This window comes from Equus quagga, chromosome 8 (genome assembly GCF_021613505.1).
Source record: "Equus quagga isolate Etosha38 chromosome 8, UCLA_HA_Equagga_1.0, whole genome shotgun sequence".
Classification (NCBI taxonomy): Eukaryota; Metazoa; Chordata; class Mammalia; order Perissodactyla; family Equidae; genus Equus; species Equus quagga.
This window is the reverse complement of record NC_060274.1, coordinates 9804360-9827379: the sequence shown is the minus strand read 5'-3', so window position 1 is coordinate 9827379 and position 23020 is coordinate 9804360. Positions and strand designations below refer to the sequence as shown.

Here is a 23020-nt window from a genome sequence, read left to right as displayed (position 1 = left end):
GCGAGGAAAGCAGCCCTTGCAGAGAGAACCACAGAGGTGGATGTTGCAACCCCTGAGGTCCCAGCGTATCCGGAGAACCACACTGGCATGGCTGCTTGCAGTCCTGGGCACGGGGGGCGTGGGGAGACTGGAGAGGCAGACAAGGGCCAGATCAGGACGGGCTTGGTGTGTTCCACTGGGGAGTTTACGCTTTACCCCAGGAGCCACTGGAAGAGTGGTACCCAGACTTTGTTACACATGAGAATCACCTGTGCAGCTTATTGAACCTGACACCGAGGTGCGTGCCATTCCGCTTAAGTCACAGTGTCTGGGGGTGGGAGCCAGGCATCTACTTTTTGAAGACCCCAGATGACTCGATGTGCTGGAGGATTTAGGAACCACTCAGTGCTATGCTGTTAAGCCCGGTTTCTTAGGGCCAGGAGGGACAAGTTCGGATTTGTAGCATCTGCCCGTTTCTGCAGTGTAAATACTCCCATCATGGCCAATTTCAAGCTACCAGCTTGACGTCACTGAACTGGGAGGTGGCAAGAGATGCCCACACAGTCGGCTTGTGAGCTGGTCAGAGCCGGCTCCAGCACACACTGGGCCACTGCACGAAGGGTTTCCAGGGCTGAGGGACATCTCGGCATAAAGGTAATAGGATTTAGTTTGGAGGGAGAAGACTGAAGGTAAGGACACCAGGTGGGACTGTGGCAGTGATCCAGATGACACATGCTGGCTGCCTTAACTAGGGGAGGGGCAGAGGGATGCCGGGAGAGATTCGGACATGCCATTTGGGATTCTGGGACTCTCCGGTGCTGGTGCAGGCTCTGCTTGGACTAACACAGCCAGGCGTTCTCGAGACTTTGGTTCTTCTCATGGCCATCTCCCTAGGCTCAGTCTGTAGTCTACAGGAGTGAACTGATGACTTCAGACAGGAGTGATTGGCCAAGTGTCCACTCGGCCAGGGGGAGGAGGCTGGGTGAAAGAGAAGGAGGGAGACTAAAAAAAGTAGAGGCAGTCAGTTCCAGAGGCCCGGCGCCAGCGGTGGTTTCATTCCGGCCCCTGACTGCAGCTCGTTCTTGAGGCTTCTGACACACAGTGGCCTCAGGACTGGGTGACACCAGAGAGGAGAGATGTGGGTCAGTGTCAGAGCGGGACAGAGTGAGAGGCAGGGTCCAGGGTGGGAGGAGGCAGGACGTGAGGCCTAAGGCAACCAGACTAAAGGGATGATGAAGGAAGCGTGACCTCTGTGGAGAGAATGTCTGAGGCCCCACTTCTGCCCCAGGCCCTGTCCACTTTCGGAGGTGGGCGGACACAGCGTGTGGCCATGTTGCCCGAGGAAGCAGCCCTGGGCGGGCTAGGCCTGGTCACAGGGTGCCCCATGGCTGTGCAGGAGTGGACACAGCCCCCCGAGCTCATTTCCTGCTTCCTTAGCCCCTCACAGGTATTTGCAACCTGAGCAGAAAGGGAGTAGAGAAAGAAGAGCAGGTGGAAACAGTTCTTGAACTTAGTGTGTGCGCACGCTCGTGTGCAAACGCAGGAATCAGCTGGAGGGCTTGCTAAAACAGATTTCTGCTTGTTCTCAGTACGCAGGGGCACAGTTTCTGTCTAATTAGTCTGCACCTGTTATGTAGAGCTGTTAGAAACCTTGAAGTGTGCTTCTAGGTCTTTCCACGGTGATCCCAGGGTTCCCTATCTCTTTCCCTTTCCGCAGCACCCAGGGCCATGTGGACCCCTGGGGTCCAGGTGTGCTCACTCAGACCTGGACTGGTTCTGCAGTTCAGAATGGGACTTAGATCATTGTTATAATGGGAGGAAATTTGAGCCCAGAGATTGGATGCTCCTGAGTCTAGTCATCTGTGACTGAAATTTCTACCTGTTTCGAAGAAGAAACTTTGGGTTATGACTCAGGGAGACAGAGTTAGACGTGTCGAATAAGAGAACTTGTCAGGAATAAAACCTGGGCTTCTGGGCCCTAAATCCTGGTTTTTCCAGTCTCCTCTTTCTGTGTTCCCATGGGAACGATTCTGGAAACAGCTGCGGCTTATCCCTGAACCCGGGGCAGATTTCTTGTGATGACTGACAGACTGACATGGAGCAAACAGCCCTTTCTCTTGGGTTTCAGCCCCTGGGAATCTCTCAGAGCGGGACTAAGAGGAACATACACCCGCTTTCCTCTAGCACCTTCCTTGTAAGTTCAGAAGAAAGACAGAGCTGGCTCTCCTTGGAGTGTAGGACAGAGCTGTCTTCTTGGAACCCAGGGCTGTGAAAGTTTTTGGAAGTAAGCATCTGGCAGGTGTTGATGACCATCAAGAAAGGAGGGCAGAGGAAGCATAGAATGAAGACATTGGGTTGAGCCTTTCTTAGGAACTCCCAGAGTTTCTTAGGACCAAACGGATTTGTGACTTTATTTGTAGAATCATTTGGATGGAGAAACCTAATCCCAGTAATTTCTAAATCTATTGCTGAGAAACCAGTTTTCTAGATGGGTGCTTTCCTCAAGTGGGAACAGGGCTAGATGTCGTCATACTCAGTAATCATCGCATCTCATCTGGATGGATCTCATGACACCACTTTGACAACGCTCAATAACAAGTAAGACTAAACCATACATTTTAAGAAACCTTTTATCTTGAGATAATTTCAGACCTACAGAAAACTTGTAAGACCAGTAGAGAGAACTCCCATTTGTCCTTTACCCAGAGTCTCTAAATGTTAACATCTTGCCACACACACATATGCTATCATTTTTTGAACCACTTGAGAGTCACTTGTGTGTATCATGTATCTTCTTAATATGTTGGGGTGTTTCTCCCGAGAGAAAATATATTCTCTTACGTCACCGCAGTGTAGGTTCATTTTCAGGAAATTTAACATTGACCCCATACTTTAATCTGCAGTGCATATTCCAGATTTATCAACTGTCCCCGTAATGTCCCTCACGGCACCTTTTCCCCTTCGGTCCAGGATCCAGGCCAGGATCACACCGTGCATTTAGGTGTGACATCTCTAGTCTCCTTCAATCTGAATCAGTTCTTCTGCCTTTCTGTCTCTTGTGATACTGACATTTTTAGAAAATGTAGGCCTTCTTTTCCTTTGGATCAAACGTGCCTCATTTTGGGGTTTCCCAGTGATTCATTATGGTCAGGTTGAGGGTATGGATCCCTGATGCCATGTCCTTCCAGGGGTCCCATCTGGAGGCCCACAGAGTCTATCTGGCCCTCTTTAGTGATGTTGATTTTGATCGCATGGGCAAGGTGCTGTTTCATGGCTTCACTTATAGTTAATATATTTTCCTTTTCAACTGATAAGCATCTCTTGAGACTCTGAGGCCATGCCAATATCCCGCTCCTCCTCAAACTTCCCCTTAATGTTTCTGATCAAAGGATGATTTTTGCTAAACAATTCTTTACTATGATGGTTATCAAATGACGATTTTTCCATCACTTCCTCCATTTTTATCAGTTGCTATTCTACGGTAAGGAAGAGCCCTCCCTTCTCGCCCATCCACCTGCCCACCCGTCCACCCCTCTGTCCACTCACCCTTCCGTCCACCCACCCAGCCATCTACCCATCCATCTGCCCACCCATCTCTCCACTTACCCAGCTGTCTGCCCACCCATCCCTCCACTTACCCAGCTGTCTACCCACCCATCCCTCCACTTACCCAGCTGTCTACCCACCCATCCACCTAGCCACCTACTAATCCTTCTGCCTCCCCCCCCAGCCATCTACCCTTCACTTGCCTATCCATCTCCCCATCCGCTCACCCAGCCATCTACCTGTCTACCTGTCTACCCATCCACCCAGCCATCTCCCCCCGCCATCCACGCATCCATCCATCTACCTCGTCTACCCATCCATCCAGCTCTCATCTGTATAGATTGATGGACTCCTATTTTATTCATCAGGTTATAATCCATTACTGTCCTTATGTAATTCAATGCTCAAATTGTCCCAGATTTGTCCAGAGAGAGCCTCTTCATACTGGCTCCAATAACAATACATAGTTTTAAATTAGTTTTTTAAACTTCCAGTGTTAAATAGGTAGTTCTAAATAATAAGGCAAATTAGTTTGCAGGTGATTATAACTCAGATTTTGGGCAGTCAAGGTCTCTGGATTTGTAGAGGAGGCTGCGATGTGGTTTTCTCTCCCCAGTTGGCTTAGCTGCACCTCCGCACTATGGAAGCGCTTGCAGATCTGACAGGGGCCTCATGGTCTTACCCTGAAGTTTCTCTTCTGTCTATGGAAGAAGTCCAGCCTGCCTGGTCCAGGCTGCAGCTGGGACTGGGCCACCGCAGAGCCAGACTCAGGCTTCAGGACCTGAGTTCAAGGCCTGGCCTTCCAGAGCTGCGAATGGGCCACGGAGGGGGCCGAGTGGTTGCTGCATGCAGTGGGAGACTGGCAGTGAGAGGGGAAGGGGGAAACTGTTGCTTCCTGGGTTCGTAGAGCAGGAGGAATCACTAGCGTTATTTCTTTTTGCTTTAGGTTGGCTCGCATCATCTGAGACTCAACAGAGGCCTGGAAGCCAATGCCCCTGCTTTCGACAGGTAGGGTCATCTGACAGCATCCTAAGCCTCTCGTCCTTAGGAGCCTTCCTCCCATCAGACAGTAGCACAGGGAAGAGTGTGCAGTGGGAACGGGAGGACTCCAGATCCGGACTCTCAATCTGCCTTTTCCTTTAGTTCTTTATGCAACAAGAGAGTTTACTTACTGATAAGTAAGAATTTCTACTTACTCTCAGGTTTCGCTGAAGGTTCATTAATAAATGCTCAGGTAACACTTTGCAATTATTTTATCTGATCAGTTTCTTCTTCAATGAAACTTTATCCATTTGTCCCGGCTAATAAGGGATAATCTAAATTATTGGATATTTGTAGCTGGTTGGTTTTGTTTTAAAAGTAATATATTTCCAGGTTTTAAAAAGTCACAGTATAGGGAGGTATAAAGTGAGAAATAAAAGTACCCTAACTCCAAATTCCCACTGCTAGAGATTTTACTTTTAGTTTTTCCTGTATCATTCTAGAAAAAATTTTGGCATATACATAGTTCATTTTTGAAAACACGAATTGGAGCATAACACACTTACCATCTTGCAATTTGCTTAAGAAAAGCCGTTGTTATCAAACCAGGCTTGTTTTGCCCATTGCATGAAAAGCCAGTCACCAAGATGACGAGTTTGCAGCAGAGAAAGGGTTTATTCACAAGGCAGCCAAGTGAAGAGACGGGAGAACACGTCTCAGATCTGCCTCCCTGAAGATGGGGATTAGGGATATTTATGGGATAAGGGGGCGGGGCGGTCTGAACTGTGGGGGTGATGATTGGAGGCAAAGAGGACTGAGGTAATTGCTGATCTGCACAAGTATAGTCAAGCTTCCTGCCTCTTCAGAGGATGTGTGTTTACAAAATGGCAGTGTTACCATGACCTGAGGGTGGAGTTTTTGGCTCCCTGACCTCAGGAGTTCACCTGTTGGACACCTGCACAGGCCCAGTTGATGGGCTGATGGTCTTGACCAGCCTGAACTAGATAGGGGTCGACTCTTAGTTCCTGAAAAACAACTCAGGCATCTGTTACCATGGTGACCCAAGCATCAGGGATGCTGTCTATGAGGAATTTAGTGGGACTCAGTTAATATATTGTCTATTTACCTGTCTTTTAAAAATAAGCAGCATAGCCTAACAACAAGTGGGCAAATAACTGAAGGTTACAATTAATAATTGCCAAAAAATCTTTAGTTACTAGCTACCTAATCATTAATGGCTAACTGTCCACCAGTTTCACCATCGCCAAGCAATTTGTCCTTGAATAGTTAATAGCCTCTTAAAATATTTGCTTTTTTAATCTAAATACTAATTTTAAAAATTATCTTAGTGAATGTAATAAAAATTATCAAAGTGTAATTTTTAAGTGTTTTGATCATTCCACCTGAAGCCTCATTTGAACTTTAAATTGGCTTGCAGGCTTCTTGTTTACCACAAGGCCGGTGACACCAGCCCAGCTGTGACCCCCTAATTAGCATGTTACCAGTCGTGGGCTTTTACTGGAAAGAGATGTATAATCTATTAGTCAAAGTGCTCTTGCCTTTTTCTCAGAACACTATTAATGTGTTGTACGCATTGTGCGTATGGAATTCTTTTAGTTGACATTGACCTATATTATACGTTCTTACTAAACATGTAATTGAATATGAAATTCTTCTTGAGCTGACCAGAAGCAAGAAGGAAGGGACATGCTGGGCTTGTTTCAAAAGCGTTCATGTGTTTTTGAGCTTTTTTTGAAAAAAAAATATTTTAAGAACGTTTACATAGACTTGAAACTTTTTATTTATTTTTTTATTGTGAGGAAGATTGGCCCTGAGCTAACATCTGTACCAATCTTCCTCTATTTTATGTGGGATGTCACCACAGCATGGCTTGATGAGCGGTGCTAGATCTGCACCAAGGATCCAAGTTTGTGAACCCTGGGCTGCCAAAGCAGAGCACACAAACTTAACCACTATGCTGGCCTGGGCTTAAAACTTTTTAAATCCTGTTAGTGTATGGTGTATGTACGTGTGTGTGCGAGCTGGAGGGAATAAGCCCTCCCTTTTCTCACAAGCCCCCTTCCCTGAATCCAGGGGGTAAACTTAATCTCTTCTGCAAATCATCGAACAATTTTGTGAGACCGTAAGTCCTTTTTCAAGCCGCTACTGCTTAAACTTGTTTGGCTTACAGTAAGTTTTGTTTTTTCATGCTTCCTAACCACGAAGCTTGCCTAGAATTGTGCACTCTCACATTCCCAGTGGAAGGGGCTGCCTGTTCTCATGCTAGTCGCAACAGTGTTGTCCTCACTGAGGATGACGTTTAGAAGCAAGGTCACACATTTCTCTAATAGACGGTGGTGGGGCGCTGGGGGCTCCCCTGAGGAGTGGGGCTGCCATCACGCCCTGGAGGGGTGTCCCAAATCTCTGGGTCATCACGGGGCTCTCTCAGGAGTTTCTGAGTTCTTTGATGGATTTGGTCCAGAGTAAACCCCTTCCCCACCCACCCCTACAGAAAATCCTTTACGTGGGTAGTTAGTACCTGCAGAATGCTTGTTGCTCATTGTCAATGCCGTGCCATTTGTGCAGGTTCCTCACTGTGTTCTTTTGTCTGCCATCTGTCTGGAGGGAGCTGGTGTTTTGAGCATGCCTCTGGCTGTGATTGCTTGAGGAGGATCTTGTCTCGCAGTGTGGCAGTGAGTTTTGATGAAAGAATTAACCTTTCACCTTTGCGGGACAGTGCAACTCTGCTCCTTCCTCCCTCTGTCACCTTGCGTGGAGCTGCTTGTGTCCGGATTCTTGGTGTAGACATGAGGGGTGTTTGGCCGTTGATCCCTGAATGTGAGAAGGATGCTGCCAGATGCAAATCTGACTCCTCAATGTCCTGAAAACTCCACAGTTTTCCAAGGAGCTCCATGTAACAGTCAGAGAGGGGCAGAGAGAGTGAAAAAGGCTCCTGCGTGCACAGAGCCACCTCAGTGGCCTTGAGGCGGACTCCAAGACCCTCCCCCTTGGAGCCAGTGAAATGAGTTTTTAATTTATCAATAAGTGTATTATCTTATTTTTAAATTAAAAGGAAGGAAAGAAAAACCAACTCCCATGTGCCAAGCACTGTCGTCGTCACTTTTACTCATCTTTTTAGTCCTCAGAACCATTCTTTAAATAAGGAGGATTGGCCTAATGGTGCAGACGAAGGAACTAGCTTGGAAGGGATGAATAATTTGGTCAAGGGTGTTTCGGGCTGGCGACACGAATGATGAGTAATATCGTTCGTCTTCCAACTCTGGAATTGGGAACCAGCTGACACTTAGGTCAAGCTTCAGGCAATTGGAGATGAGACATCAGCCTTATTTCTGATAAGCTGCATTGTGGGGTGTGGCTTGGGTGTGTGGCCACAGTGGACATCCTCACATTTCACCGCCAAATCAAAGGTACTCAGTGATGGGCTGAGCTCAGACTTCCCACCCGAGTGGAGCCTGCTGTTGGGCTCCACATGTCGGACCTCAGGCCAGGATGCACCGTCTCCGGGCATGCAGACCCAGAAGAGGGCCCATAGGGGCCGAGCCACACACATCCCGTTTCTTCTGGCTCCCTCGCCCAGGGCTGCCGCAGTGCACAGCTCCAGGGACACTGCACAGCCTGTCAGCTCGTGCAGAGCCTCTATTTTGAGCCATCTCTTCACGCCCTCCGTCTTCCCCCCAAGGAGGGCCTGCAGGGCTGCCAGGAGCATCTTTCTAGGAGGATTCCTCACACAGAGAGGAGCCTGGGGGTAGACGCACCCTTAACTTGTCATCAGAGGAACCCTAACCACCCACTTCAGAATCCATATTCTTCTCCTGCACTCTGCTAGCCCTCAAAGTAGGAAGTATTTTTTTCTCTTATTGGGCTAAAAATGGTTCTTTTGTATTAATTAACTTGAAAAAAATCCATTTATAAAAGAAACATTTCATTGTAGAAATTTGGAAAATACAAAAATGTATAAAGAAGAAAAAAATTTAAATCACATAAAATTCCACCACTTTTGACAACACGGAGTGTTATCTCCCAGTCTTTTCTCTATATTTAGGGATAAAGATCGCACTCTTAAAATAGAGTTTTGCATCTGCTTTTTCTATTTTGTCTTTTTCCTATGGTTTTTTTTTTTAAAAACTACATGTGAACATTTCTAATGTTATTAAAATTGTAAAGTTACTTTTCAAAAGCTGGTGGTAAGGGGTAAATATTAGAATCTCTCCCTAATATTTCAACACATGTGTTTAAAAAGTAGTCTCTGATGTACGAATATTTTTGTAAAGCCTGAGATTTTGGTGTGCCCTCTTGTTTGGGTTAAACGTAATGAAATGCAGCACTTAGAGAAAAAAATGGACACTGAGGTCGACAGCTCTCCTACCAATTTTTCAAGTTTGGAGAAGGAAGGTACCAGGTGAAGCCAGAGATTAATTTCAGAGAGATGCACATTGCATTTCTAAAGCTCTGTTAATGAAAGGCCGAGTTCGCTGTTCTAGATTTCATGGAGGAACTGTATAGAAAGGCTGGCATACCTTCATCCGCTATTCTGCTTATGTAGAAGTCTGACATATTGTGAGTTCCTCTCAGCCTGTGCCTTCCTGCACACAGATGGTTGACATGCTTGTCCCTGACAGTGAGGTTGAGTGAGCAGCCAGGGGGCTGGGAGAGATCTCCATCCTTTGGGCTCACTTTCCCACACTTCGGGCTCTGGGGGGTGGCGCCTCCTGGACCTCTCGTGCGCATCAGGTCCCTTCTGCACCCTGTGTCCTGGCGACACGGGGTCACGTGCTGCCCTGCTCCCTTGCAGGCATATGGTGCTTCTGAAGGAGCAGTATGGGAAGCAAGTGGTTGTGAACCTGCTGGGGAGCAGAGGCGGAGAGGAGGTGCTCAACAGAGCGTTCAAGGTAAACCCTGTCCCTTGCCTGCTTCCTGCACCGTGCGGGGGGTGGGGGTGGGGGGGGGCGGGGTGGTGGTGAGGGAGCCCAGGGCCCCGCCCCGAGGCGGGCTTCTGTGGGCACTGGAAACAGTGCTGTTCTCACTGCCCTCACCATCTTTGGGGAGGTTTTCTTCCGCTTCTCTCCAGCATTAGGCAATTAGGGTTCCTGGTGTATGAAGGTTAACTTTAATGAGCTGGCGACTGGGAGAATTTGCTCAAAGTCAAAACAAAGCATCTCCCGTCACCAGCTGCGTTTCCTCCACTGCTCCCTTCTGGGGCTGTGAGGACTCACGACAGCTGGGCCTTTCCCGGCTCTCTTGGGCGGACACACAAACACACACACGCACACACGTGCACATGTGCACATGCACATGCATGCGTTTCGGCTTCATCCTGCACATCCCTGAGCTGCTGAGGGAGCCTGAGTTCCCCGTTCCTTCCTTAGTGTGGCTCAGCTGCCGGCTCCTGGCGAGCTCCCACAGACTCCCGCAGGGCACCTGTGCCTGGAGTGGCCCCTTAGAGCCCCTGCTCAGGTTAAGGCAAGGAATCTACCTGATTTCCTCCTGTGAACTTGGAGCCTTCAAACCTTCCAGCCTTGTTGGAGCTGCCCCTGAAACTGAACCCTGTGCCCAGCTCCCTGTGGCTTCTGCAGAAAAACTCTCTGGTTGTCTAAGCTCAAGAAGCCCCGTAGGAGGAGAGTTTGAAGTGAGACTTCAGCTCAGTGGGAACGGAGGGCCCACCTCTGCGTGTCTCCTGCTGCCCTGGCCCCTGACTCCTGGCTGGTGGACGCTGAGTCCAGCTGGTGCTCATTTCTCTGCTCAGAAAAGCCACGTGCTTGGAGCAGACTTTCCGGTGGCCAATTTCATTTGGCCAGACCTGCTTTTCCTGTTTGGTTTGTTGCTATTGGCAACAAGCTGGGCCATATCTCCTCTCCCTCCCATCTTGGCAGCAGTGTTAGCAGCTTATTTTAAGGGAGAAGAAGAAGAAGAAAAAAGAGCCCAAGAATCTCCTGCCCCTTTATGTCTTGAGTTATGGGAAGGGGACATCCTCAGCCCCTGTGTCAGCTGGTGGAAGTGTCCCCAAGCTCATTTGTCATCGTGGGGGCAGGAGATGGCAGCGGTCTCGTGGCCCAGGTCGGGGAGGGAGGCTCCCGGGCAGATAGGAGGTCAGAGGTGGACACACCACTTGGAGGAGACCTGCCTGGGCTCCAGCTCCTTCAGCCCATCAGCTCTGCCACACTGAGGTCCATGCACCACGAGCTGGCCTGTGACCAGCGGTAGTTGGGCCACAATTGGACAAAGCTCTTGCTCCAGAACATAAATCCTGTAAGTGGCGCACTCTTGAGTTCAGCATACTTCTTCGTAGCAAGACTTCCTTAGTGATGCCAGCCGTGCGCTGATTTGCATTCTGGCTCACGGTGGACGGGTACTCTTGTGTTTCAGGGACCAGATAGATTGAAGTCATTCTAGTCCTTCAAGGTCATTAGATTCTCTGGCTGGGCGAATGCTGGACAAGTCTGACCTGAAGCCATGCAGGAGGGTGTGGGATGGGGAGGCCTGAGGCTAGGTGCCCTGGGAGGGCAGCCAGTTCACCCTTTACTGTCTGCTGAGAGCGCTGAGGAGCTGTTGGGTGAGGCTCCTCCTGTGGAAAGGAGGCCTCTGCCAGGAGCCTCACGTGGGCTGGTGTCTACCTGCTGTGCTTTCCCATCTCCAGCCCCACCTCCATTCCAGTTCACGTGCCAGACTGGGCCCACTGGCCCTGGCCACCTGTCTCCCCCACCCTGATGTTTCACTGGGCTGTGCCTCCTGCACCTCCTCTCTTGGGGCCCCGAGGACCCACCAGGAGACTTGGCTACTTCTGAGCACACCCACCAGACACATGTGTTTGTCAGGATGGGACTGGTTACCAGGGCAACGGGGAGCTGGATTATGAGCTCCGCAGCCTGCCGCGCTGCCCTGCCCTGGGTGGGCCTGTGGCACTTGGGAGCCTGAAGAGCAGAGCAGCCCTTCCCTCGTCGGAGCCCTGCGGAAGGGTGATGTCGCTGCAGGGCTGTGGGCTGCCCCAAGGAGCCACACCCGCTCTGGCTGTCTTTTGCCCGAGGTGGACCTTCTGCAGGCAAGATGCTCTTGCCCCCGGGGTCTTTGTTCTGGGCCTCCTTTTCCGGGTCAGGACTGATAAACTGCTTGGTCCACCCTGAGTTGTAAAGCTAAACCGTGTGCTCCTGCAAGTGAGCCGCTCGGATTCCGGCTGTGAGAGGAGGTTCGCAGTCACTGTCTCCCTCCCTCCCTGCCACCCTCTTCCTTTCCCCTTTCAGAAGTTGCTCTGGGCTTCCTGCCATGCTGGCGACACGCCTATGATCAACTTTGACTTCCATCAGTTTGCCAAAGGCGGCAAGCTAGAGAAATTGGAGAACCTGTTGAGGCCCCAGCTGCAGCTGCACTGGGATGACTTTGATGTGTTCACCAAGGGCGAGAATGTAAGTCCACGGTGAGTCTCCGCCTGCGTCTCCATCTTCCTGCGACTTAGCTGAGCGTCCAGGGATGTGTGCCCTCCCGCGCTCGTAGCTACCCTTGCAGTTTCCTGGCCACAGGCTCAGCGATGTTGGGGATCCTGGGTTCCAGCCTTCTCCTTTCCCTTCTGCAATCAGAAAATGCTTTTGAATTTTGCAAGTAGATGGCAAAGCATGGTTTTCTGGCAAGATTAACTTACTAATAAAGGGGACTAGGTTAAAATGTGGATCCACGGTGACCATCTAACTTATCGTCCAAACTGTGATGAGAACCGGTGAGAGTGAAGGGGGCAGCTAGCATAACCCCGATTGCCCCAGGAAGCTGGGATGGGGACTCCTTGCTCCGAAAGGAAAGGAAGTCCAGTTTCCTCAAATCACAATACAGTGGAGCCTTGTGATTCTAAAATTTATTTGTAACCCCCAAATCGGTGCTCATGGTACTTTCACAGGAATGCTTAGAACAGTGACAAATTTGAGTCGCCCGATGTGCATGTTCCCAGCTGGGGTGGAGCAAGGCCACGCTCTGCCTTCCGTTTCAGCTCTCCTGCTGTAAATGTGTCCTTTTGACCATCTATTTAGTACCACGTTTTTCACTTTTTTGTATATTTTCTTGGTGATTTCACTATTTAAAATGGCCCCCAATATACTGCTAAGTGCTGCCTGCTGTTCCTAAGCCCAAGAAGGCTGTGACATGCCTGATGGAGAAAATACACGTGTCAGAGAATCTTCGTTCAGGAACGAGTTACATGCTGTTGCCATGAGTTCAGTATTAACCAACCAACAGTGTGTATTGAATTAGGTGTCTTTAAACAGAAACACAACAAAACAAGGTTCTATGTTGACTAGTTGATGAAAATGTGTGATCAGAGGCTCCAGGGACCTAACCCTGTATTTCTCCTAGGAGCAAGGGTTCAGCGTTTGCTAATTTGCTGATGGTTCAATTCGCAAATTGCTCACGGCAACTTTCTAGAACAAAGCTATGGCAAATAACGAGAACTGACTGTGTTGATAATGACCCAGGTGTGCAGTCTGCTGAGTGTGCGCTCTAGGTCAGCATGCCACTCTAGCACTGCTGGGGTCCATCGGGATGCTCGGGTCCATCGGGATGCTGGAGCCCATCGGGGTGCTGGGGCCCATCGGGATGCTGGGGTCCATCGGGATACTGGGGCCCATCGGGACGCTGGGGTCCATCGGGAGGCTGGGGCCCATTGGGATGTTGGGGTCCATCGGGATGCTGGCGCCCATCGGGATGCTGGGGTCCATCGGGATGCTGGTGCCCATCAGGATGCTGGCGCCCATCGGGTTGCTGGGGTCCATCAGGATGTGTTCTGGGGGTTCTGGTGGGCTATCAGGGAGGAGGTGAGTTTTGATATGCGTTTCCTCAGGAGTCTACAGTCAAACATAGGCCATCGCGCTACGGCCATTGCTCCTTCAAACGTAACTTGTAAACATTTGCATTTCTTGTTTTCCTAAGTTTTCAGAAAGGCACTTTGCGGATGAACTGTCTCGACTGCCTGGACCGAACCAACACAGTGCAGAGCTTCATTGCGCTCGAGGTCTGTCCCCACCGTGGCCCCTCGAGCCAGCTGTGTCGTGTCCTGTGCTTTCCGCAGGGCCTGGGCTGTGCGCCTTCATCAGCAAGATGAGGGTGGCGGTGCTGGGCTGACTCTCTGACTGTGGGGAGGCGGGACGGGGATGTGCCGGGCATCTGGAGAGAGGTGTTCCTGAGTGGCTGGCTTGCCTGTGCCCCAATATGCCTTTGACCCGTCACAGGCACACTTTTTCACCCTTTTTGGAATGCATCCCAGATGCGATGGCCCAAAGGTGCCAGGTGCCACCTTGAGGAGGAACAGTTCTGTGGAATGATTGTTGTGAATGTACCCTTGGGCAAAGGTGCCGTGAGGCTGGCTGAGACGAGGCTGGGTTTGAAGCCTGGGACAGAGACCTGAGTCCGTCTAGTGGCCTGCTGCCTGGGTGACCTCGCCTGGCTCACTGCTGGGCTGGGGTCAGCGCTGTCTGCCCTCTGCCCCTGCTTGCTGTCCAGCCCTCTGGTAGTGGGGGCAGAGGGGTCAGGAGTGAGGGGGTCAGAGGAGGGCTGGGTGGAACAACAAGTTAAAGTTGGGGTGCATTGTGGGGGGAAGCCCGTTCTCTGCTGCAAGGACTCCTTGTCCCCTGGAGGGGCACAGAGTAATCCACCATCTGCTGAGAAAGGAACTCACTGGGATGGCACCTGGTGACGTTCCCCCAAGGCAGCTGTCGGGGAGCTTCTGGGCAAGAATTAGTGACAAGGGTCCCTTACTTCTCATGCAGGTCCTTCATCTGCAGCTCGAGAGCCTAGGGCTGAACTCAAAGCCCATCGCTGACCGCTTCGTGGAGGCCTTCAAAGCCATGTGGTCTCTGAACGGGCACAGCCTGAGCAAGATGTTCACGGGCAGCCGGGCCCTGGAAGGGAAGGCCAAGGTAGGGGCCGGCCGCGGGCTGCGGGCGGGGGTCTGCGCGGACCCCTCTCACAGCCTGTGGTCTGGCTCTTGGCAGGTGGGGAAGCTGAAGGATGGGGCCCGGTCTGTGTCTCGCACTATCCAGTCCAACTTCTTTGATGGTGTGAAGCAGGAGGCCATCAAGCTGCTGCTGGTTGGGGACGTCTACACCGAGGAGGCTGCTGACAAGGGAAGGATGCTCTTGGACAACACGGCCCTGCTGGGTAAGGGGGCTTCCGCTCCGCTTGCACAGAGGCATGCAGCTGCCCTGCCACCCGGAGGGCATGGGGGGTGGGGGTGCTAGCCAGCCCTTCCCGCCCCTCCTCATGGAATCCCAGATGGCAGTGGCAGACACTCCCCTGAGCTGCAGGGCAGAGGGAGGGAGTTTCTGTGTCTTTCTAGCCCGCATCTTCAGCTTGACCGGTTGGCCTAAGCAGCTTGCAGCTGTGTTTTATGTCCTTTTATGAGGTGGTCAGTCATATGCAACCATGAGAGGAGGCAGATGAGGGGCTCAGGCAAAAACAAAGCTGATTATACTCACAGGTCCTAGAGATGGGGGCTGGCACAGCTTGCAGGGCCACATGAAAGATCCAGGGTGCTCAGGAGGCAGGAGCGAGGGGCGTTTCCTTTACTGGGACTTGGTGGGCAAGGCGGGACAGGATCAACAGCTTAGGATTGGCAGTTTGAATAATACTGGTGGGCTTTGGGGTAGAGGGGTGGGCTTTCGTTGGATGGTACCTGGTCCTAAGATTGATTAAGGCAGAGGAATATCGCCTCCACAGTCTGGGCCCGCAGAGGAGGTGTGGCTCAGGATTGGTTCGTTTGCACATTCACACCACGCTCTTGGCTAAGTCTAGGAATTGGCTAGCACCGGGAAGGACCGTGTCTCCCCAGCCAGAAAGGTTTTTTAAGATGTCAAACATCATAGCATACAGAAAGTAAAAATATATATACAATACCAGCTGTCACTGTATTTCCCAGGAGCCTATGCTTTCTGGCCTCAAGTGGGAGCCCGCTTTTGTACTTTCTTAGTTTGGACTGTTTTTCCAAGCCCGGAGGAGGGGAGAAGCCGAGAGGACTCTGCAGGAGTCTGCGTCGATTTCTTTGAATGCTAACTCACCCCGGAACCTCTTTCTCAGCCTGAATGTGTTCCTGGTCCCATTTGTCTCTGGGAGTCTCATGAGAGCAGCCTCCTGTTTCTGTCAAGGCCCCAGAACCCTGTAAAAGTGGAGGAGGCAGAAGGACATGGCCGTCCCCGGGATGAGGACACCCTGTGGTCTTGGGGCTGAGACTGTCATGATTCCGTAATAGCTAGTGGTTCTTTTTTTTTTAATTGAGGTGTAATTGACGTACAACATTCTATGAGTTTCAGGTGTACAACATAATGATTCAATATTTGTATGTACTGGTAGACGGTCACCACAATAAGTCTAGTTAACATCTATCACCACACAGTTAGAATTTTTTTCCTTGCGATGAGAACTTTTAAGATCTACTCTCTTAGCAACTTTCAAATATACAATACAGTATTGTTCACTGTATGTTACATCCCCAGCACTTAATTTATTTTATTACCGGAAGTTTGTACCTTTTGACCCCCTACACCATTTCACCCCCTCCCCATCTCCCACCTCTCGCAACCGCCAATCTGTTCTCTGTTTTGTGGGTTCAGTTTTTTGTTGTTGTTTTAGATTCCACTTAGAAGGGAGCTAGCGTTTCTTTGGGAACATTTTAATGGCATCTTATCCCCTAGAGCCTGTAAACATTGTAGGGCGAATGGAAAAGAAGGGGAGACCTAACTTTTTTCCTTATAAGAATATATAAGTTTTGTTTCAGAAACTTTTGGTGTTTTTTGAAAAATTGATTGCCCACATTTAAAATGGTTTCACGGCCCTTTTCTCCTCTCTTTCTTCTGTCATTGGATGAACCTCTTATTTGGCTTCTAATAGCCAAGGTGATATTGGTGTCTGCCCTGCAAATCAGGTCAGCCCACTAAAGCTGAGAGGAGCTCTGAGAAGTATAATGAGTCTTACTTAGTAGCAAGGCAGAGGATTTAGATTTGGGTTAAATTGCTAGTTTAAAAAAATGGAATATATTCTGGATATCTAGGGTATGGATAGGGTTCAGAGTAATGATTTTTTAAAGGCTTGAGTCTGAGATAAAACAAAACATTTCAGGTATGCAAGATGGAAGATGCCAAGACGGGTGTAAGACATTTAAAGTTTTATATATATTTTGAAATATACTAAGTTGCGGTATCCCGTTGCTTAAATTCCCACTGGACCATGGAGTGACTGCTAAGGACGATATTGCCTGTGATCTGATGTCACAGCCTCTGTGGCTGCAGGTGGAGAAAGAGTGCCAAGGGAGGAACATCTCTGTGTTTTCAGGACTTTGTGACAAAAATGCCCCAGGGTGGTGTACTGCTTATGGAGGTTGTCACCTGCATAAGGAGCATAGCCTGGCCCATATCTCTAAGATCGTGAATTCCTCTCTCTCCGACAGGGAACCCCATCCATGTTTTGGGGGATGCATGGAGATTTGGAGTGCAGGCCAACATACCCTTTTTATGCCTCCTTGCAGTGACTCCCAGGGTCCTGAGAGCGATGTCGGAGCGCCAGTCGGAATTCACATATTTCAAGCGGCTCCGGATTGCCATGGGAACCTGGAATGTGAACGGGGGCAAGCAGTTCAGGAGCAACCTCCTGGGGACAGCAGAGCTGGCCGACTGGCTGCTCGACTCGCCCACGCTTTCCGGAGCCGAGGAATCCCCGGGTGAGCACCGGTGCTTCTGTGACAGCAAAGTGAAGATCCAGTGGGGCCCTCAGGTCTGACCTTTGCCACAGCCGTGGACCTGTGAAATTTGGTATTTGGTGTTCTCACTCCTTGGAATGTTTAAAGGGTGTCGTGGTCTAACTTTCCAGAAGACTCTCTGGCCAGTTAACTCTTTGGTGCCTTCTCTTTTCCGAATGTCTGGAAGGGTTATCAGAGTGGCAAATCTCTCTTTTCTCTTCACATATAGAGACTTCGCAGTTCTAGGTTTTGATCATGAGAACCTTTTTGTCATAAGGAGGACGATGCGGCTTCTGGAGCCATGTCACCCTAAGGAGCTGGGCGGGCGTTCCTTTCATCTTGCTACTGACCAGGAACATCTCCCTGCCATTTCCCAAACCGACTCTATGACTGTATATGTCCACTTTAAGTAGTCATGAAAGAATCTGTGTACCTTTTCAGAATAAAATAATTCCAAATTTGACACCTCACCCTTTATCTTATATCATGCAAGCTAATATTTAATAGCCTCAGAACTCGTGATTTGAAGAATAAATGATTCCCCAGGGAGTGTTTACCCCGGGGCCTTGCTTTTTCTGGCTTCCTTGGATTCTGGAAGAGACTTATGATTCGGTTCTCTGCCTGTGGATTTACAGGAGCCTCTCATTCTTAACAGCCGTCCTCACCGGTGCCCAGAGCCTCGTCCCCCACTATTGCATGTGCTGTCCACACCCCTCTTGCTGTCCCGGCGGGGAAGTGGCTCACATCCACAGCTTGGAGTCATTGGGATTCTCTCTCTGTCTTGGGGGTGACCGTTCTGAATGCCCACCGGAGCAGGCCCAGTAAATGTGAGATCTTTAGTGTAACTGTGGCTGGAACTTCCCTCGCCTTTTTGCATAAAATGACTCCTCTTCATTCGCCTGCAGGAACAGGGTGGGTGGCAATAGCAAGCTGTCTGTTCCTTTGCGGGGAATTTTATTGGGACTGTGGGCTTGCCTCTGCTCCCACTAGAAACTCACCAGATGCGGGAGAAGGAAGGCATATGTGTTGCCAGGCAGATCAGAGGAACAGATATTTTTTCTTTAAAAAAAAGAAAAGAAACTCTAAGCCTCAGTTAAGTTGACCAGGTTGCCTCGTGTGAGCAGGTGGACAGCCTGGCCTTTCCCGATGGAGTCGGCAAGGGAGGGTGTCACTTTCTGCCACAGTTGGGACCATGGCTGGGCTTCATGGCCCAGACAGCTGAGCATCAGGAGGACGAGACTAGAAAGAGGCGGCAAATGGCTGCTGAGATTATGTTAGATCCTAACTTTCCTTGTTGAAGAGAACAAAGAGAGGAGGGATGAGGAATGCCTCCTGGCTTGCTGTGCTTCCTGTAAAGCAGGCGTTTCTGTAGCAGATTTCATCAGTGGTTCCCAAGCAGGGCTGGGTCTTCCCTTCTCTGACCCCCAGGACAGCAGTCCCCTGGGACAGGACCACAGTCAGTCCTTAACAGGGCGAGGCTGGGCCCTCGAGGGACACAGACGAGTAGGAGACAGCGCCACCCCAAGTAACTTAGTGTCTGATGCACATGGAAGTTCTCAGGAAGGAAGAGGGACCAACAGGATAATGGGGGGAGGCAGGGAAAGAAGCAGGGGTTCGGAGAGGTTAGCACCGTGCCCCAGGATGGAGACAGGGAAAGGCCGTGTGCACAGCGGGAGGCGCAGGGCAGGTCCACACCGTGCCCAGTGGACGAGTGGACTGGGCAGTGGGACAGCGGGGCTCATAGACAATGTGGTGCCCATGAGTCACGTGACACAGTCCCTAGGGAGTCTGATTTCTTTCATTTCCTGCCTTGTTCTCCAGATGACAGCAGCCCAGCTGACATATTTGCCGTGGGGTTTGAAGAGATGGTGGAACTGAGCGCAGGGAATATTGTCAATGCAAGGTAAGTGGCCAGGTGCGGGGGGTGCAGGATGGTGCCGTGAAACTCACCTGAGGGTTTCTTGAGCCAGTGCCTGGCCAGGAGCAGGGCCCTGGAGTCCTGCGTCAGAATCCAGTAACCTGTGACCCTCGATGTCTGGATACTTCTGATTGGGCTCCTCCCTCCTAGGCACAGATACGCACCTCCGAGTTCCTTCTTCTCTGCTAATTAAGGAAACAGAAGGAAGGGAGGTTATCGCTCTATAGGAGGTACACTTATGGAGGTCATTCACGCTGTGAGCTGGGGCATGTGAGCCTGGAGGGCGTGGGCCGAGGGCCAGGCTGGGAGGGCGCTGACTCACGTTACCTGGGCAAAGGTGAGAAAGCGTGAGTGTGGGGAGGAGGTACTTCTCTTCTCTCCAGCACGTACAAAGGAAAGAAAGCCACTGGGTTAACATTAGGTATAAGGTCAACTGGAGCTTTTTCCCTAAACTGGTGCAGCTCTTTTTTTTAAAATTATTTTATTGAGGTCATAATGGTTTATAACATTGTGTAATTTCAGGTGTATGTTATTATATATCAGTTTCTGCATAGATTGCATTGTTCTCATCATCAATAGTCTAGTTTTTAATCCATCACCATACATATGAGCCCCTTTACCCTTTTCGCCCTGCCCCGACCCCCTTCCCCTCTGGTAACCACTAATCTATTCTCTTTGTCCATGTGTTTGTTTATCTTCCACATATGAGTGAAATCACATGGTGTTTGTCTTTCTCTGTCTGGCTTATTTGACTTAACGTCACACCCTCAAGGTCCATCTATGTTGTTGCAAATGGGACAATTTTGTCTTTTTTTATGACTGAGTAGTATTCCATTGGATATATATACCACATCTTCTTTATCCATTCATCCATTGATGGGCACTTGGGTTGCTTCCATGTCTTGGCTATTGTGAATAATGCTGGTGCAGCTTTATTTCAAGGAACTTTATGAACAAATAATAAAACCTGACTCTTTGGAGCTCTTGTGAGTGAGGTCCTGGCTGGGTTTCAGGTGGGGGTTGGGGGCGGGGTATGTGCTGTGATGTCTGCGACACAACCAGAAATACATAGATAGTCCACTGCAGGAATCAAGGTGTGACGCTTACGTGGGAGTGCAGGCAGTACACAATCAGTTCTGTGAAAAGAATAAACCAAAAGCCGGAGGAATCTGTCGGTGGGAGAGCCCACTTCCAGCTCACTGTAAACGGCATCATTCTTTTCTTTTCTTTTCCAGTACCACCAACAGGAAGATGTGGGGTGAGCAGCTTCAGAAAGCCATCTCACGGTCTCATAGGTACATTCTCTTGACTTCGGCACAGCTGGTGGGCGTCTGTCTTTATATCTTCGTGCGTCCGTACCATGTCCCATTCATCAGGTAAGAACATTTAGTTTGCGAACATCTGGGGGAACGTGGGATTGTTCGTCCTGCTGTTTTGTTCTGACTTCCTCCTCCTCCTCGCCTTCCACAATAGGAATCAGAACCTGCCATTATTCTAGCTAAATGTAACAAAACCCCCAAGAAAAAACTGGGCTGAATAGCATATTGTCTAGCGATTAAAAAGCCACAGTGGGAACCTTCTAGCTCAGGAAGCTCAACTCTTAGATGGAGTGTTTCATGACCGTTGTCCCTCAAGCTCAGTTTTGCATGAGGAAAGGGGTTCCTTGTTGAAATTTTAGACAGGAAACCTCTGACTAAGAGCTGACTACCTCATCAGGAAATGCCAATTCTTTCATCTCTTTTAAAAAGAATTCTAAATAAGATGTGTGGGCAGAAAGCCTCTGCCACTGTCACCCATGACTGTGTCTCTGAAGTGACAGCTTTGTGAACGTCATAAAGGGGAAACCTTAGGAAATTAGTGTTCTTGCAGGAGAGGATGTGCATCAGTGCATATGTGTATGCATACGTGTGCTTGCGCGTGAGTGCGTGTGTATGCATATGTGTGCAGGCATGTGTGCATGCGTGTGAGTGCGTGTATGTGTGTGTTTTAAGATTTGAGGGGGACTCACCTTTTCCCTCAACTGTCTCACAGCCTAAAACTGCTGTCTGGTCTCATTCCTGTCATTAGAATTTCCTCCCATTTTTCTCATTGCCGATACCAGGTGCTGAGCCAGCCTTCCCTCCTCCCATTGAAACACTTGTGCATGTTTAGAGGGCTGCAGGTGTGCCCATGGCAGCACTTGGAGAGCAAGACTGTGCTCTGTGTTCATAATCCTCTTCTGTGACTTTGGGAAAATGTTTACGTCCCTGTCCCCCTGCTGCTTTACGATGGCAGCATGGCGGTGTCCGAAGCGAGTGGGTGAAGGTCAGCCAAGGTTAGAGTGAGGGAAGGTTAGGGCGGAGGTTAGAGATGATGGGGGAAAGGGCGCGATGCTGAGGAGCCCTGGATTTCCCAGACGCTGCCTCAGGTCCTGGACGCCTGTGTCCTCGGCCTCTTGCTCCTGCAACCTCCAGCTTATTTAGCTCGCACACCAGTCGGCCAGTTACCCCCTCACCTGTCTGCCAGGTGGTAGTCCTAGGCGCAGGTGTGGGCCTCAGTCTGGGCTTCAGCCCGTGGTCCTGTGCCCCTACGCATTCACCCGTATGCATTATAAGTTGGCATTTTCACACGAGCAGGAGTCTGCATCGAAACCACCTACCCAGCCCAGCGTAAATAACTGGAGGTTTCCTGTGTCTTGAAATGAGTAGATTCCCTGAAGACCCGTCCTGTGCTTTGCAGGAAAGCCGCATGGCGTGGGGCGGGGTGGGGGGTGGTGATGTCTGTGCCGCCTCTGCTGGCAGCGACAGCTGGAACGAGGAAGTGGAAAGCAAGGATGAAGGTGATTCCACGGGGGCCTCGGGGGCACTTTTGTGAGTGCAGAGCCCTTCAGCGTTGGGGCCGTGGGGCTGATTCTGCAAACCCCCTACAAGGAAGCCACCGGCAGTGAGAGGAAGGATGTCAGGAGGGACAACAGAGTGGATGGTGGGCACGCAGGTCTCTGTGGCCTGGCCACTGAGGACGTGGTGAAACAGCCTCTGAGCTGATGGGTTTGGAGTTTTCAGAGCCGCAAGCTTCATGCCGCTGCCCGGCTCGTCTCTGTAGATGCTTTCTCTTTGGAGCCACTAAGAAGCCAGCTCTGTGTGTGCATTCTCTGTTCCAGGGATGTGGCGATCGACACAGTGAAGACCGGCATGGGAGGGAAGGCAGGAAACAAAGGTGCCGTGGGCATCCGCTTTCAGCTCCACAGCACCAGCCTCTGCTTCGTGTGCAGCCACCTGACGGCCGGGCAGTCCCAGGTGAAGGAGAGGAACGAGGACTACAGGGAGATCACCCAGAAGCTGAGCTTCCCGACGGTGAGCCCGTGGCGGCCAGCGCTGCTGACAGCTGGCTCCTGCCGGTTCAGCCCCACCCGTGGGTTTTGAGCTGCTAATATGGGCAGGCACTGGGGATCCGCCGTGGGGGCGTCCCTGCCCTTGGGGCTCACACTGGGGGAGAGGAGATGACCTGGGATGGTGCAACAGAGGTAAGCCCAGGGAGTCCCTCTTCTCAATATGCTTCCTGAGTGCCCTTATGTATCCTACGTTTTCTCATGTGCTTTTTCCAATTTTCTAATTCAAGGGAGTGGGGTGGGGAAAGAAAACCAATGTGTCCATGCCTTGTCCAAGTTAGTGAGGAACATTTGAATCCAAACAGTGTAAGACTCGATTTTCTTGAGATTCACAGCCTTCACACATGCATTCTCTTGTGGCTCAGCTAAGAATGCCCATTTTCGGGGTGGCCCTGTGGCCGAGCGGTTAAGTTTGCACTCTCCGCTTCGGTGACGCAGGATTTGCTGGGTTGGACCCTGGCCGTGGACCTATGCACCGCTCATCAAGCCATGCTGTGGTGGCTCACAT

The 23020-nt window shown here is 50.4% G+C and overlaps 1 protein-coding gene across 5 annotated transcripts in view; it reads left to right on the top strand.

Annotated features, from left to right (window-relative positions):
• The window catches only part of SYNJ2 (synaptojanin 2), a 100111-nt gene that overhangs the window by 52853 nt on the left and 24238 nt on the right, over positions 1-23020 (top strand). For 3 of the 5 annotated variants that reach the window (XM_046669644.1, XM_046669643.1, XM_046669642.1), the window contains 10 exons: positions 4472-4533; positions 9320-9416; positions 11763-11935; positions 13432-13513; positions 14268-14417; positions 14493-14658; positions 17018-17209; positions 19049-19130; positions 20381-20521; positions 22285-22477. In XM_046669644.1, the coding sequence (XP_046525600.1) occupies positions 4472-4533; positions 9320-9416; positions 11763-11935; positions 13432-13513; positions 14268-14417; positions 14493-14658; positions 17018-17209; positions 19049-19130; positions 20381-20521; positions 22285-22477 (1338 nt within the window). Of the gene's footprint in view, positions 1-2258; positions 2578-4471; positions 4534-7092; positions 7200-9319; positions 9417-11762; positions 11936-13431; positions 13514-14267; positions 14418-14492; positions 14659-17017; positions 17210-19048; positions 19131-20380; positions 20522-22284; positions 22478-23020 lie in introns of those variants that run through there. The other 2 variants (XM_046669646.1, XM_046669645.1) reach the window with 2 other exon arrangements.